Source organism: Ciona intestinalis, chromosome 3 (genome assembly GCF_000224145.3).
Source record: "Ciona intestinalis chromosome 3, KH, whole genome shotgun sequence".
NCBI classification, from domain to species: domain Eukaryota; kingdom Metazoa; phylum Chordata; class Ascidiacea; order Phlebobranchia; family Cionidae; genus Ciona; species Ciona intestinalis.
Genome location: NC_020168.2, coordinates 2,402,232 through 2,418,295, shown reverse-complemented (window position 1 = coordinate 2,418,295; position 16,064 = coordinate 2,402,232). Strand labels below are relative to the sequence as shown.

Sequence of the window (16,064 nt, the reverse complement as noted above, 5' to 3'; positions counted from 1 at the left end):
TCAAAATTGAAATGCAAATATAAAACGAAGGTTTGAGGACCGTTCTTATTTTTACAATCATAAAAATGACATTTAAAACTTTGTAAGTACAGAATGTTGTACTCGTGGAACACCCATTGCGATCGGCAAACGTGTTGCTGCAGTAAACAACATTAAACTGTTTTGATTGGGAGAAAACAATTGGTAAGTCAGTGTAATTATGGCCAAATGCGCCAATCCCAATATAAACGTTTAATAAAACACAGCTACTTTAATCTTTACTGACCTCAAACATAAAACACGCGCATTTAGTTTACTTTAGCAAGGTTTACAATGAACGCGTCAATCGCTATTGTGATGCAAACAATCAACGCGTCAATTGGTATTATGACGCTGAAAATCCAAGTCACAATCGCTACTATGTTGTAATAAACAATCTGCTAAGGCAACCCAATTAATATTATATTGCTTATTCGCGCACTGAACAATACTTTGCCGTGTTGCATGTCCTCGCACATGAAGCGCTGCTCTAAACATTTGCCGTCATCTTTGACGTCATAATGATTATTACGTCATACGATTTTTACGTCACTATAGCCGGCCACCCCATGAATGAAGCAAAACTTGGCGCCTATGGGCGTAGATATTCGTCCTCAAACAGTGATCTCTGGCGCTATCCTTTTTTTACTACGAGCTTCGTGATTGTGACGTAGGTACGTACTAGTCACGTGACTGATTCATTCGTAAAAGCGAAACCTGCGTTTTTTTTGTGCTTTTTTGCGTATTTTTTTGTTCTCTCGTTTTTCGCTAAAAATACTGCCTCTCGCCTTTCTCAGTGTTTCTGAATGAGAGCGGCCACGCTTCAACAATTTTGTGACGTGTTTTGTCACGTGGGTAGTACACTTCTCAATTTTTTCGCCACGCAACTTTCAAATCAGTTTTATGAATTTCGCGGTGTTTGAGCTGGAATATCTTTGGTTATACAGAACCGATTAAAACAAGTAAGGTGTCGTTGGAATTAGAAAAACACACTCTATCTATTAAAGCGATGTACATTTGGGTGCGTTTAGGCCCTTTAAATAAAAAAAGGTTTAAATTTCTGATTCCAAAAAAGATTTCTAGGGGATTTAGTAATTAACAGTCTATTCTATAATGTGCATCCTTAATTACCATAGGGTAAAATTATAAAAGTTAAGCAGTGTTTATCAGTTAGATCTACCATTACAGACCTTGTCTCCAGTGGCAAGGCGAGTGCCATTACTGGACCAAGTAATAGTGGAAAGAGCTTTCATGTGAAGACTTGGTATTTCATGCAATTCCTTCTCCTGGTCGTTCCACACAAGAACTTCTCCGTTTTCCCAACCCACTGCTAAAAGTTTTCTGGTTGGATGCCATGCAGCAGTTGTTGGGGGTGTGGATCTGTGCATGAGAGGAGTCTTGCTTTCTTTCACACCCTGCATAAAAGTAATTTAAGTAAATATAGTTTATTTAGGTTCAGTGTGATGGTAGCCCATACTGGAAAGAATGGCCTGCATGAAGTTTGGGCGTGCCAAAAATCTGTGTGCTTTGTTAGAAGTAAATCCATACTGCAATATTGAAACTCAATCAAAAAGTCCAAAAAATATTAATAAATATTCTTCGCGCCAAAACAATCATTCCAACTGGACAGGTACCAATGACCACAATGGAGCAAAACCTTACCTGTTTATCATATAAATTCACTGCACCACTGTCATCTTCAACCAATGAGGTACACACTGCTAATACAGCATGCTGCTCATGCCAGGCAAGGCACTTCACCACCGATCCTGGTGAACTTTCCAAGAGGCAGTCAAAATATAAAGCCATTATAAAAGGTACTTTGTTTAAATGCAGTTATTCGCAAAACGATTATAAAAAGAGAACTTCGTCATCAACGAAAGATAATCCAATTACACAATGCAGAAATCTGTGAACAGTTAAAGTCATTTGTCTCATAATAATATCAACAAACATAGACTTACATAAACTAGGTTACCTATTTAGGTAAATGTCTTAAAGATAAATTAACTTACAAACGAAAGTTTGACAAAGTTGGTAGAAGCTTGGAATGTTGTTATCTTATTTCAAGCTGTTCGTAGCGAAGTTTTATTCTTTAGGGGACTGCGTAATTACAGGTTAACGGTCATAAACATAAACAAATGTCAGAAAAAATCGCAAACATAAAAAATCGCTACAAAGTAAACAATTTTTAGCTCCCACATAACATATAGTGTTTTTCACTGATGGCAAACTTGGAAAACGTTTATAAAGAAAAGAAAAATACAATCACTCGGGTTTCTGTTTCTTTATTACAGAGGAATCACGAATTTCCAGATTTTATGTATTGATGTATCCATGTAATCAACACACGCATTTTAACACCTGTATAGAAGTAAATCGTTGTTACTGGACACATTAAAGCGAACATTGTAGCGATTTCATCAGTTCAAACACACATTATTATGCACAGTCATTATTTGCAGAGCGTTAAACTTGCATAAACATGCTATTCGCTCGTTGTCTACGGTGTTCCACTGAATATTTGTTGCAGCCGCTGGGTAAAAATCTATTAAGAGCCACAAAAGTTACACCACAGTTAACAATGGCAACCAGAAATTTAAACATTGAAGCAAATGGAGACGATTGTTTGCAAGACTACAATTACGTTTTTAAACCTGATTTGCTCAAGTACGTATAGTTTCATACCTACATTAGGGTTATTTTTTCATATACCGTATTTATGATATTCCTAGGTAATCAAATTTCTTTTGATTTAAGCATTACCTTTTTTATACAGAGATAAAGTGGCCTTTATTACTGGAGGGGGAACAGGGATCGGTTTCCGAATTACTGAAATATTTATGAGGTTGGAAATTGTGTTGATGTCATAATCCTTTAAAATAACATTGTTTAAATGTTAGGATAATAACTATTTAACTACACAATCAGTTTAAATTCACCCAATATAACCAATCTTCCTGTTGTCAGACATGGATGCAAGACGGCAATTGCAAGTCGAAAAATAGAAAGAGTTAAAGAAGCTGCTGATAAATTGACTGCTGCTACTGGTGTTGAATGTTTTCCTTTACAAATGGATGTTAGAAATGTAAATATTTTAACTTGTGCCAAGTTTAATATTTAGATTTTATGATCTGTTCTTCCACAGCCAGCAGAAGTTGATCAAACCGTGAAGAATATTGTTTCACATTTTGGAAAGCTAGATATCCTGGTTAACAGTATGGGATATTTTGACATAAAGAAACCTAAAGCTTTATATAACTAATGGTTTTGAACAGATGCTGCTGGAAATTTCTTGTGCCCTGCTGAATCCTTGTCGGCAAATGCATTTAAAACGGTTATGGAAATAGACACAAATGGGACCTTCAATGTGACGAAGTCTGTCTTTGATAATTATTTCAAGGTGATGTAATGACTAGTTCCATACAACATAATATTTAAATAGTTTTTGTTCACAGGAGAATGGGGGCAGTGTTGTAAACATTACAGCAACCCTTGGTTATAAGGGAACTGTTATGCAGACACATGCAGGATGTGCTAAAGCAGCAATAGGTGATTTATTGAAGCATGTTGTTAAACCAAGTGTTTTTACTGATATTAGTTACCCTAAAATTGTTTCAATGCTGCAGATACAATGACAAAGCACTTGGCTGCTGAATGGGGACAATATGGTGTTCGAATTAATGGAATTGCTCCTGGTCCTATTGGTGGAACTGTTGGAATGGCAAAACTTGGTGAATTTAACAACTTTTAAAAATCATATATTAACAAGAGTGCTCTGATTCATACGTGCCCGCTAACAAGTTACCTTGTATGTAACTTTGTGGTTAATTATTTTTTATGTATATTGTATGGCTGATAGTTTGGACAGCCCATTCTTGCCAACTGGATTGGAGCATACATCGTTAAGTGTTTTGCCCAAGAAGACATACGGTCACAATAGTAGCAGCTACCAGCCTTGAATCCAGAATCTTTTAGTTAGAGGCATGCATGCTAACCAACTGTAAGCACAATTTTTTACCTTTTTTTAGCAAATGTAATCTGTATTGGAAATTGCTAAACAAATTAAACTCTTATATTGATCTTAAACTTTAGGTGGAAAAAGTGACAAAGCAGAGATGATGAAAAAATCCATTCCACTTCAGCGATGGGGACAGAAAACTGAAATTGCTGACAGTGTGTTGTACTTGGTCAGCCCTGCTGCTTCATATGTGACTGGTACAGTATTAGTGGCTGATGGTGGAAGTTGGTTGACAAGCTTTAATGATCCAACCATGATGCACATGCTGATGAAAAGCTCTATGTGATATTACCATCATAGCTCATTGTTTAATTTTAATGATAAATAATCGCATTGTAGTAACTTTATCTGTCTTCCAATTCAGACTTAACATTGAATACATACAAATCAAATGCAAAGTATTTTATTGAAAGATTATACAAAAGGCAGTATAAGGGAATGATTTGACAACCAGTTAGGACACAATTGCTTTTGCCAAGTTATTTGTTAAAGCGACACGCAGATGCTGCATTCGTTTCAGGTGATTGTTTTTTTCAGTTTCAGAAAACTTTTCAAGAACCTGAAAAAAAAAATAAGGGTGATAACATACATTTGGGTCCCTTCTCAAAATCCCACCTTTTTCTTTTGATCGAGTGTATTCAAGCAGGATAATAAGTTAGTGGTTTCCTCCACACCATAAATTAGATCTTCTTTGCTTAGCAGGAGTAGGCAATCCATTATTAAAGAAGGCCAGAACCTGACAATGGTTTTACTATAACAAAATCTAACATGTGAAAATGTAATTAGCCTTATTTTCTCTACAAACACTAATTCTAATTACTACATCAAATATGCAGACTGTTCAATTACACTCTGCAACATACAGTCAGGTAGTAAATTATTTTAAATATTCAATTGAATTGTCAGTCTACCAATTACTAATGCTTACTCTAATGGTGCAATTTTAGAGATGAGCAAATTTAGAAGAAGGTAACCAGCCTCTTTGTACTCTTTATTAGCATGCAGTTTGTGAAAGTCTCGGTATTTACCTGAGGATTAAGAGAAATAAACTGTTTATTAAGCATGTTACTTGAAAACTATTCATACTTGTGATAACTAAATGAGACAATGGATAAATTTACAAATGCATGTTGGGTTAATAATGCAACCACAGCTGTCCAGGTATTACTATATTTTAGTGCATATTTACTGATATAAAAATGTAGCTATGTATCATCATTCAGTTCACATAAAACTCAGTAGATACGAACTTAAATTACCAAGAAATGTAAGTCGTTCAGACACCAATACAGAAGATCCCAGGTAGTCGATAAGATCAATGTTTGGGAACACTCCTGTCTTTGCATATATCGATAACATCTCATCAGCAATGTACATGGCTAATGAGGAGTCCTATTTATATTAAGAGCAGGTTAGTGTGCGTATATTACACTGCATAAGAGTTACGGGGAAAACAAGAGGAACTAGGACAGCAAATAATTCCTAGGAAAATAAGAGGAAACTAGATAGTTGATACGCAATACATGGACTGTAACACCATCTAAAAGGTTGATGGTTTATTTATTCACGGCGTTCCAAGACACACATTAGGCAAAATTAGAAAAATCAGGAAAAAATACCTTTAATTTAATGCACCAGGACAGTGCATCACCATGTCTTTTCTCTCTCAATGCCTGTCGACACAGTTGTCGACAAATGCTTTGTGCTGCAAAAGTATTGTCTTTATAATAAGCATTTTATATCGAAGTTATTGCAGTGTTGTTAACAAGTTATAGATATGAATTTATTGTAGCAAGCCTACCTTCGTCATTTAAATTGTGCTTCTCACATAAACGTAACACTTTTGAAGCTTTTTTCTCAGAAGTCAGGGTGATTCGTTGCACGAACAGAGCTAGGTATTGTTGAGAGAGCGGGCCACAGTTAGCAAGGTAACCAGCAACTACATTCCAGTAACTCTCTAGACTCATAAGACTCTCAGCAAACCTCACTATTAGAATCTCTTGCAATTCTATTTCAACTTGATTCCTTTTAAGCAAACAAGGTGCATTAGAACAGGAAGTAATTAGAAAAGAGAAAAATATGAATGGTAATTGATTAGTAATTAAAACAACATTGCCACAGCTTAATGTTAAGAATAAAAGTAAAAATTATTACTTCTCTGCATCAGCAGGCACCAATCCAGATGCGTTTAAAAGGTCTGAAAGATGTGCAGGCAGCCACCAGTTACTTAAGTGTTCACAGCATTCACGAATTACCTTGTACATGATATAATGTTTATTATGTGAAACATGCAACAAAGTTGTTCATACCGACAGAAGTGAAATTTATCTTTGGTTTGTCATAAATCAAATATAGATAAAGCTAATAAAATAGTGTAGCAAACTGAACAATTTTAGGTTACTCTCTTACCCTGTCAATGTCAAATGCACAAACAGCCAGTAGTATGTTATCTAATGCTCCCCACTCAGAATGAGAATTACACATTTGGATGCAGACCTGTTGTTGGGAAAATACCGATGTCAAAGAAGCTAACTATTAATTTAGATATCTTAAGGCTGAAAAGTATTCATTTAATAAACTGAAATCATTAACATAAAAAGAGATTTTGCAAAAAAATCAAAGTAATTTTCTTTGTGTAGCAGAAAGTGCTTCTTTTAACTAATGCAACAGCCATAATTCAAAAGAAACTTAAATTAGGTGTTAGTTGTTAGGATTGCATTGTAGATTTGAGAAAAAAGAACTCTATTAAAGAGAGCGATCATGTTTCCAACTGCACGATTAGTTGATATGGGAAACAGCACTACCGAAATATTACGGACTAATATCAATGCAACTGACCAGCTGACATCAGAAGGATTTACTGCTTTACCGGTGGTAAAGATCATAGTAATGTTGAATCTAATGTTGGTCGGCATAATTGGAAATATTTTTGTCATTGCTTCAGTTAAAAGGGTAAGAGTTGCAGTATGTTTTTTATTTAAAAAAAAAAGACAATACATCTTAAAATTTGTTACTTCTAGGAGAAACAGCTGAATATTCCTGGCAACTTCTTTATTGTGAACCTTGCATTTGCTGATCTTATTATTACAGGGATTAGTATGCCCATTATACTACACAATGTGATCAAGTAAGTGAAATGTCTTTGATTGTAAGTAACAAAACTATTTGATCATAACACTTTTTTACTTGTCTTGCAGAGAGGTTTTACTTCCAGCTTCCATGATTGGTTACGAACAAAACATATTTTGCCAAGCATCAGCATATCTTAAAATTATAGCTCTACACGTTTCATGGTAAAATTTCTAGTTTTACACATGTTGAAATTGTTGTTATAGTAGAATACAATGAATGTTTACATTTTTGATAGGGTTTATGGCAGCAGGACTTTTTGAAAATTTTAGACAATTTAGAAATTAGGTTTTAAAATAATCCCAGAGCAAAAAGTTTTACATAACCAAATAAAATATTACATTTCTTACAGGTACAGCTTTGCTTTCATTGCAATCAACAGATATTACAGTGTATGTCGACCAATACAATATCCATACCACTTTAAAAGAGATAGAATTATGAAGACAATTTGGTTGATTTGGCTCTGGGTATTTATCATTAACTTTCCAGTAATGGTTGGCTGGGCTGTGCCAAGTTCAAAAGATATAACCAACTCTTCTGAAGGTAAGCTGCTACAAAGTATGTTTCATTCTTATACCCCGTCCCCTACTATATGCTTACCAACATTATAGTGAATATATACTCATTTAAACTTCATAGTTACACTGCATGTTTAAGTTGTTTATTTAACAACGTTCTATTATGACCACAATATAATTTTGTTCTAGTGAAGATGATGACGCTTTGTTAAATAGTAACATTAACTTTATTTTTATGTTTGGGTAGGCATATAACCATTTAAAATAACTTGATGTTTTAGGCTATTACGATTTGTATCCGAGGAATAGACCACCAGTTGTTTATGACAATTCAACAAACGACTGTGTGTTGGGCATACAGAATAATGGAGGCTATTTATTCGCAAACGGAATTTTCGTTGTTGCGTTACCTCTGCTGACTATTGCTTTCTGCTACTCATTAGTTTTTATGGCAATTATCAAGAATCGGCGAAGGTAAGTAATGTGCATGGGGGTGTTTTAAAAATATAGGTGAAAATGGTGTGAGCAACAACTGGGATTAATATATACCAATTAACTTAAGATTATGACCTTTCATATTTAATAAACCAAATGCCTAAAACAGAAGCCTAATGTAAAAACGTCATGGGGGCAAACCAAATAACTTTCGCCTATGCTATTTTGAAATTGATTTTTTTTAAACTATTTTATTTAACCACCGCTTGCTACCTAAAGTGTGTGCATTGCTGGCTTAAGGTAAATTATGTTGCACAGATTGCAATCCACCATGGGAACTGATCAATTGAAAAGAAGATTCCAGACAGAAAGAAGGACATTTTTAATGCTTCTTGCAGTAGTGATGTTATTTGTTGTGTCCTGGATGCCAGTTATTATTTACGAATATGTTGCTGATATTGAATATACATCAAAAAATGGTGCGTATTCTGAAACCTACACATAACCTTGTTTTTAATATTTAAAAAAGTCACAATGATTTCACAACACTGTAAATCTTTCCAATTAAAAATAGCTACATACATGCTTTCATTGTAACCAAAGATTCATTTCAGATACATCGACTGATACAGTGCGACTTATAGTGAATTGGCTTGCATTAAGCAACAGCATGATGAACCCAATACTTTATGCTTTCCTAAACCGGTCATTCAGAACAGGTTTTCGACATGTCATTATGGACTTCCTTAGCTTTACAACAGGAAAAATGTGTGGCTGTTGCAAAACAGGAGAGAAATTATCGTCATATTTCTACACAATGAGGTTTGTTGCAAACTTACTAAAATGCTTGTTTACTTTTAAAGTGTTTTGAAATCTCAATTACAAAGAACTTCCAAAAAATACACTTTTTTCATTCAGATCTATTAACAACGAAACTCAAGGCCCATATGCTCTGCAAAGCATTGTCTCATCAGGTGCAGTCGGTAACAAAAACAAACCAAGCAATTCAAGAACAAGACCTATGCCAAGCAAAAACATGTCTTCCAAGAATAATTCCAAATCAGAAGGAGTTGATAACAAAACCATGGATCCCCCATGCGCTGGGCTGGTTGAAGTGAATGCCATTGTAATGAACAGCAAGCCTTCTTTAATGGATGACAAAACAACAATGCCATAGGAAAGGGAACTAAACCTTATAAGTTAATTGAAATTGAATTTTTTTGAGCATTTAATATGCAAATTAGCTGCTTTCTTTTCTGTTCTTTACTTTGCATAACACAAGCTACCATATTTCAAACAAAATAAATTTTGTAAGCAAATTTAACCTTCAACTAAATGACGTACCTGACTGTGGTAGTAAAGATCGTACACTTTTGTAGTTGGGTTGTTGTAGAGAAGGTAAGTAACCAACATCTGGTACCAGTTGCCACAAAGATGAGATACTTCAGTAAGCACTTCATTATCTCCGGTCAAAATCTACATGATTAAAAAACAATAAAACATTTTGCTAGCAAATCCTTTTTCCTTTTAGTTTGTTTACAACTGTAAATTTATTTTTAAATTTTAGTAAAATTGTATGGAAAGTGGTGAGGAGAGCAAGCAAATGCATACGTGTGGTCACTAACAAAATTTTTTTTTTAAATAAGACTTTAATTATTTAAACACATAAGTAGTGATATATGTTTGTTTCACCCTCTTGCTCACTGCATGTGACACCTATTTTATCCATAGAATTAAAAAAAATGCATAATAAAAAAAAACATAACTTTTGGGCAAAAAATGTTTAAAAGTTTATAAAACATCACAAAAAAAATATAAATGCATTAGAAAAAAAAAATTTGAGTAATAAGCTGGCCCTTTATGCACCATGTTAGTAGAATGAAATAAAAAAATGATAAAATTGGATTTTACCCGGCAAATTGTTTTCAGTTCTGGCTTTGTATCAAAATCTCCATCTTTAAGTCGTTTAACACACTCCGCTTGCCAATGCTGCCATTTTATTTCAAACTCGGAGATTGACTGGCCTTGATGATACTGCAAACAGTAAATTATTCCAACTTAAGACTGATTTTGACTACGTCAAGCAGGGCATTTATTCATACACAGCTTTAACGTTGTCTTCGTAATGGGTTCTTTCATAGTTCTTATTTTAAATTAATTTATTAAAAAATGACTTAGATGTTAAAGATACACAGATTTTTTTTTTCAATGACAAATATTATAATGATTTAAACTTGTGAAAAATTAACCTTAACAGTAGTTATTGTCAAATCGCTAAACATCAACTTAGTAGTACTGAAGTGACCCAGTTTTGCGATGCTTGTCAGTAAGCGGCTGCTTACAAGTTTACACAGCAACACATTGATTATCTTGTGTTACCGAAACCACTTATTTGTGTAGATTTAAACTAAGAAAATAAAAGATGAAGAACTGTTATCTAAACAAGGACGTGAAAGGGTGGTTTGAATGGTATAGCAACACCATTGTTCTCATTTATATCAGTAGCAGCAGATAAGCTTTCTTCAGTAGCATCAAGTTACATTCACTAGAAAGGCGTGAGCTATATACTCAGCATACTGGAATGAACGAAGGTTCAGTAAAAGTAAACTACTTCAAGCTAATTAAATATTGATATAAAGAAATTCAAAGCTTTGTGAATATGAGCTGTGCCAAAGGGCAAACAAAATTTGTGACTTTTGCAGAATGAAGCTTTTTAATCAATTGTGATGTGGACATGAGATTGGGTAGTTCATTTTTTACGAGAACTAAATCTTAAAGTTTGTGATATCTTTTCTTTTATTTAGTTTTTTCAGAGACATTGTTTGAAAATGTAGCAGATTATGAAAAGATAATGGAGCCAAAGCCAAACAAAGTGCCATTGTCGTTAACTGACTCCGTTCATTATAAAACTGCTTTAAGAGCAAACAAGCTGGAGAGTAATAGATTTGGAAAACTGGCCAAAGTTATTAGATCAGACCGTCAACAGTAAGCAGCTTAGGATTGTTGTTTTTAAAACGATATAACTTCCATTTATACAGTTCATATCAGCAACACGAGAGGGAATGGAAAAACATATTTAAATGGGCGTTGAAGATCGGTAACTCATCCGGTCACGCCGACTTGGAAAAGTATCTTCAGATATTGGAGAAACAAAATGAGGTATGCATTATTCGTCATAAACTGGAAGATTAAGTTGTCTGTTTTATAAATGTATTTGAAACAATTTATGTAGTAGCACAGGTACATTGAGAAATTTAACATCCTGTTTAGACAAGGAGATAAAATATGATTTATTTGATTCTGCCCTTTTTGGTAGCTGCATCACTGTTTTACATACAAATGAATAACTTTTAATGTAATATAGTTATAAGTGCATGAGTACATCCAATACTTGTAGGAAGATGCAGTTCCATCTTACTATTTCATGTATGGAATGAGGATTGGGGAACGACCTCAACTCATGAAAAACTTCCTCTGTAAACGACCAGCAACTCAACCAGGCAAAAGAAATGGTAAATACATATCGATGTTAGCACAAGGCATGAACAACAATTTCATCGGATTAATCAAAAAACTTTATATGCACTCAGGCAAAACCCATTTTACAAGATTATGTGTCTTACTATCAAGCCATCTACTTCAGTCACAATTTTGTTGCTTGTTCATCTCAGAATGCTTAAAAGCGAAACCTAATTTATTGTAGCAACATATTTCAGAAAGAGGGAGAAATGTTGTACATGAAGAAACAAATACACAATCATGTAGGCCATGCAGACGACCATCAACTGTACCATCTGTCATATCCACTGACAGCTCGTGGACTTCAGATCGTGAGTTAAAATATGCTGAATGTTTTTACAATCACTTTTACAAACACTATTTAACAATTTCATAAGCATTTTATGAAAAGACACAGTTCGTCTTAAAAACTGTTATTTGAAGGTATAGGTCATATTATAAGTTGAAATTCAGGCATCAAGTGATTGAAAAAAATGTAGAGAATCGGCCATGACAAACTGACAATATTACATACGAATAATTACTGATTTCATAAAAATTCAGACTTCTTTAAAACTAAACTTGTTGAGTAATTTCAAAATATAAACAAAATTACAAAATATTTGATATCATATTCTTAACTTTCTGTTTAGTCAATAGCAAAGTGAAGCCAGCGGAATATAACCAGATCATGATTGATAATAAAGTGGTGACGCAAGTACCCATCGGGTACAAGAAATCTTGTAAACGAAGCAGAAACTGGTATTCAAACTGTTCCAGTGAAGCAATGAAAAGGGAGAATACAAGAATACCAGATTACTACACATTGAAACATAAGTACATTTTACCTCCAGTTAATATGTTCAGATAGTAAATTGTGTATGCCAATGTCACGTTTAAATAATTATACTATCTACTACTGTATATAGACGTACTCGGACTCCAGCTCTTCTTAATTATACACATTATTTCAATGTTTGTAAATTGACAATTTAATAAAATTTATGCCAAACCCGATTTCAGTCATAATTGGTAAAACATAGACATGCGTTATGAAGTATCTGTTTTTAATATTTTAATATGAAGTTATTTAGCAATAAATAAGAACCAATATAATGTACTGTACTCACAGAAAATACAGGCATTTTCCTCAGTAGTTCATCCATGCATGAATAACTCTGAATTAAATGCGTTAAAGTTTAAATATTTTAAAACCAGTTACTAACAAAGTAATAAGTTCAGTTGGAAAACTTACATCATAAACTTGCACTTGAAATTCTGGATGTAACTTTAACAAGTCTCTTGCTTCAGTTAAACGTCCCTGGATAAAAAAACAATGTAGACTTGAGTTAGTTTGGGATCTTAAGTAAATCCACCATACAGAAGCTAACCCACTTGATAAATGCAGTGCGTTTTTTGTTTTAATTCCATTGTTATCTTCTTATATGAGGAATGTACAACGTATGTAGGGATGCACATTACAGAATAATTAGGTATTCTAGGATATCCTAGAATACTTTATTTCGAATCTAGAATTCCGAATCTAGAATTTCGAATCTTTTTACATTTATAGGAAAAAATATTTTTACCCACATAAGTCAGTTTATTGAGTCTTTCATAATAGCCTTGTTTGATAATCAGCTGTAAAATGATCAACAATTGTACTATTGGGTAGTTTTTGCGTCATGAAACGTATAGCAGGCTATGAAAAGACGTTGCAAAACGTTTACTCTCGAAAGTCCCACAAACACAAAAATATTTTTTTTTCAAAAATATCAAGGTTTAAAAATTGTTAATATAGTGTATGAAATGACGTGTGATGACGTCATTAAACAGAATACCAAATCCCGTAATTAGATTCGAATACAAAAGGATTCGAATCTATAAGATTCGAAATTCTGTAATGTGCTTCCCTAAACGTATGTGTACACAGCAAATTTAGTACACAGAAATAAATTTAGATTGTGCACCCTTGTCTTAAATATTATTCAAGTTATATATATTAGTATTAAATAAGATAAACTGAAAGTGGTGTTCCTTGACAGAAATAAATAAAGGTAATGTTACTAATGTATAAACACAACACCTGCAATACAAGAGCTGTGACTGCATTCCAGTATTCTGGATGTTGGTAGGGCAGATTATCTCTCGATGACATGCATGAACGAACAAGGTCGTCCACTAATGGGAAGTTCCACTTGCACCATTCGACCATACGAAGTAATATCACCCCTCCTATGATAGAAAGATGTTTCAGCAACAATTTAATTTTCATGTCAAGTCTATAACAAACCTGGAAGGTTTTCAATAAAAATGATTTCGCACAAACTCCACACCAGGTCCATTATGCTGTAAAGTTGCATCTGAAATTTTGAATATTTTATTATCATACATTCAGGTTTGAATTATATATATTTTAGTGAATTTTATTACCTGAGATTCCTTATGAATCGCCACATCTGCATCGATGTCCTCTAGAAAAATAAATTTGGTAAAAACGTGTATAAATTATAGACTCTTTAAATGTGCAGAATCACCTGAAGAAGTTTGTAACTCTAATAAACAGGAACGTATAATGGAACGGTAGTTTCGACTGAACTTTAACAACCTGTAACACAAAGTTTTTTACTACATATAAGTCCTATTTAAGAAACAACTTAAGACTTACTGAGCTCGGTTTATTGTTTTATCTTCTTGCATCGCTTTTTGTTCTTGCATACTTGCAAACACAACTTTAAAAAATACAATTAGTTAAAAATTTACAACTTTTACCAAAGAATATGTTAAGTTTTTCAAAATAGATTAAATTAAAGCTTACGGTACGATTCATTCACTAGTTTTCTTGACACAGGAGTGTGCATATCCAAATTCCATTTAACATCATGGAGGTAAATTGGTCCCCCATTGCTTTCCCCACCTATTAATATGTGTATTACTTGCATTAAAAAGACAATGAAAATTAGAAAAGGTAACATAATACATATAACTTAGAGCCTATTCAAACACACCATAACATCCAGCGGGTAACACTTATTTGCCAACTTTATAAATATTAGTGGTCAATTTATTGACGAAAAAAAAATTACAGACGTATGAACAAAGGCATATACAGATGTAAAATGGGATTAAGTAGCATATTAGTATTAAACAGGGACATACTATTCATGGCTACAAGCAACATACTGGATATAAATGGTGATATAAACAATGTTATTTACAATTACAAATAGTGCTATATGTGCAACATTGTTATTAATAATGGTATTGCAATACTTAAGGACCATATTATATACAGAATACAGCCACTACTTTTATATAACCGACTGCTTCTTAGGTGGCTTTATGCCACTGTGTGTAAGTAATATGTTGCCTATTTTCCATAGCCCACAATCAATATCTTGCGTGTGTCAGTTTAGTATTGTCATTAAGTGTAATATGTTAAGTAATTGCACTTCAACTTCGGTCTGTAAACATCGGTAGATCCACAGGTTTGTGAATTAATATTACACATTTTTCTACACATCTGTAAACTAGGGTCGCCATCTATATAACTGGTACCAAATGCAACCAATATAGGCAGTACCTTGGACAGTGTCAGTTACCCCATCAATGGCAGCAGGGTAAACCATTAACTGGCACCCAGTTCTCCATTTCGCCATCAAACAGCAACCAACGTGTGAAACATCAACGAACTAAAAAATAAACTCGATAAATTAAGGCAGTACAATTGTTACCATACCTGTTAAAACAAATCATCTAATTTAATAGTTTAAAAACCAGCATACACAAGCAACTGATCAAAAAGAATATTACAATATAGGTTACCCATTACAAAATGACAAGTGTAAAATAGTTACGGTGAGAGCAAAGTAATAAATTAAATGTTTGTTACCATTTCAGTAAGTCGATCCTGTTCGGAAAGATCATCGTCGTTGTTAAACATTTTTCACTTTTACGATTTTAAGTATTTTTTGACTTTGAGTTCCTAGAGATGTATGTTGTTAAAAAGACTCAGCAATCAGAACTCATGTACATATTTTAACTCTGATTAACTTGTTAGTATAGTTTAGTAATGTTTAAAGTTTACTAGAGCTCGAGTTAGAAACATCAAGAGAGCTGTTCTTCAAGACTTAAAAAAAACTTTTAATGTGCTAAAGTTTAATTAGTTATAGGCTACGCCGTGGTTAGTATACAAATAGTCCATACTGAACCTAATATAAGTTTTAACTTATCCGTCACGAGTTCATTTGGCATGGGTATACGAAAAGGGCAGATACACCATGTTAATAGTGGCCAGACCATTGTCGTGATATATTTGTTCCGACCGTTGAATTTGGACCGGGCGCTATTGCCGCATTCGCATTAGGTCGGAACAAATATAACAAAAAACATGGTATTGCAGAAATTTTGTTCCCGCGACATCGGTCCAAATTTAATGAGAC

The 16,064-nt window shown here is 33.7% G+C and overlaps 5 protein-coding genes across 6 annotated transcripts; 3 read left to right on the top strand and 2 right to left on the bottom strand.

Annotated features, from left to right (window-relative positions):
* Positions 1–920: 920 nt before the first annotated feature.
* On the bottom strand, positions 921–1,919 carry LOC108951122 (intraflagellar transport protein 140 homolog). The gene is made up of 2 exons (XM_026833926.1): positions 1,681–1,919; positions 921–1,433 (listed from the first exon to the last, which is right to left on the bottom strand). The coding sequence occupies exons 1-2, from the start codon at positions 1,825–1,827 to the stop codon at positions 1,185–1,187; spliced, it is 396 nt and encodes a 131-aa protein (XP_026689727.1). The 5' UTR covers positions 1,828–1,919; the 3' UTR covers positions 921–1,184.
* Positions 1,920–2,352: 433 nt separating this feature from the next.
* LOC100180648 (peroxisomal 2,4-dienoyl-CoA reductase-like) lies at positions 2,353–4,437 on the top strand. The gene is made up of 8 exons (XM_002128382.5): positions 2,353–2,688; positions 2,798–2,866; positions 2,989–3,106; positions 3,167–3,236; positions 3,297–3,421; positions 3,477–3,570; positions 3,648–3,752; positions 4,114–4,437. Exons 1-8 carry the CDS (start codon positions 2,504–2,506, stop codon positions 4,323–4,325), a joined length of 978 nt encoding a protein of 325 aa, XP_002128418.1. The 5' UTR covers positions 2,353–2,503; the 3' UTR covers positions 4,326–4,437.
* On the bottom strand, positions 4,427–15,709 carry LOC100182998 (nuclear pore complex protein Nup85-like). Of its 2 annotated transcripts, none has more exons than XM_026833919.1 (20): positions 15,515–15,709; positions 15,206–15,314; positions 14,441–14,539; positions 14,291–14,354; positions 14,160–14,230; positions 14,056–14,096; positions 13,916–13,985; positions 13,709–13,857; positions 12,878–12,943; positions 12,753–12,800; positions 10,036–10,158; positions 9,469–9,600; positions 6,449–6,535; positions 6,194–6,294; positions 5,841–6,064; positions 5,659–5,744; positions 5,299–5,431; positions 4,968–5,067; positions 4,655–4,790; positions 4,427–4,598 (listed from the first exon to the last, which is right to left on the bottom strand). In XM_026833919.1, exons 1-20 carry the CDS (start codon positions 15,563–15,565, stop codon positions 4,494–4,496), a joined length of 1,995 nt encoding a protein of 664 aa, XP_026689720.1. In that variant the 5' UTR covers positions 15,566–15,709; the 3' UTR covers positions 4,427–4,493. The 2 variants fall into 2 exon arrangements, with proteins under 2 accessions (XP_026689720.1, XP_002128240.1); XM_002128204.5 differs by having other exon boundaries at positions 4,655–4,775.
* On the top strand, positions 6,550–9,519 carry LOC108951132 (melatonin receptor type 1A). Its single transcript, XM_018817937.2, has 8 exons — positions 6,550–6,991; positions 7,060–7,166; positions 7,237–7,332; positions 7,521–7,714; positions 7,971–8,163; positions 8,443–8,603; positions 8,739–8,946; positions 9,043–9,519. Exons 1-8 carry the CDS (start codon positions 6,800–6,802, stop codon positions 9,299–9,301), a joined length of 1,410 nt encoding a protein of 469 aa, XP_018673482.1. The 5' UTR covers positions 6,550–6,799; the 3' UTR covers positions 9,302–9,519.
* On the top strand, positions 10,477–12,679 carry LOC104265512. The gene is made up of 5 exons (XM_009859702.3): positions 10,477–11,109; positions 11,163–11,283; positions 11,522–11,636; positions 11,841–11,954; positions 12,276–12,679. Exons 1-5 carry the CDS (start codon positions 10,976–10,978, stop codon positions 12,491–12,493), a joined length of 702 nt encoding a protein of 233 aa, XP_009858004.1. The 5' UTR covers positions 10,477–10,975; the 3' UTR covers positions 12,494–12,679.
* Positions 15,710–16,064: the final 355 nt, after the last annotated feature.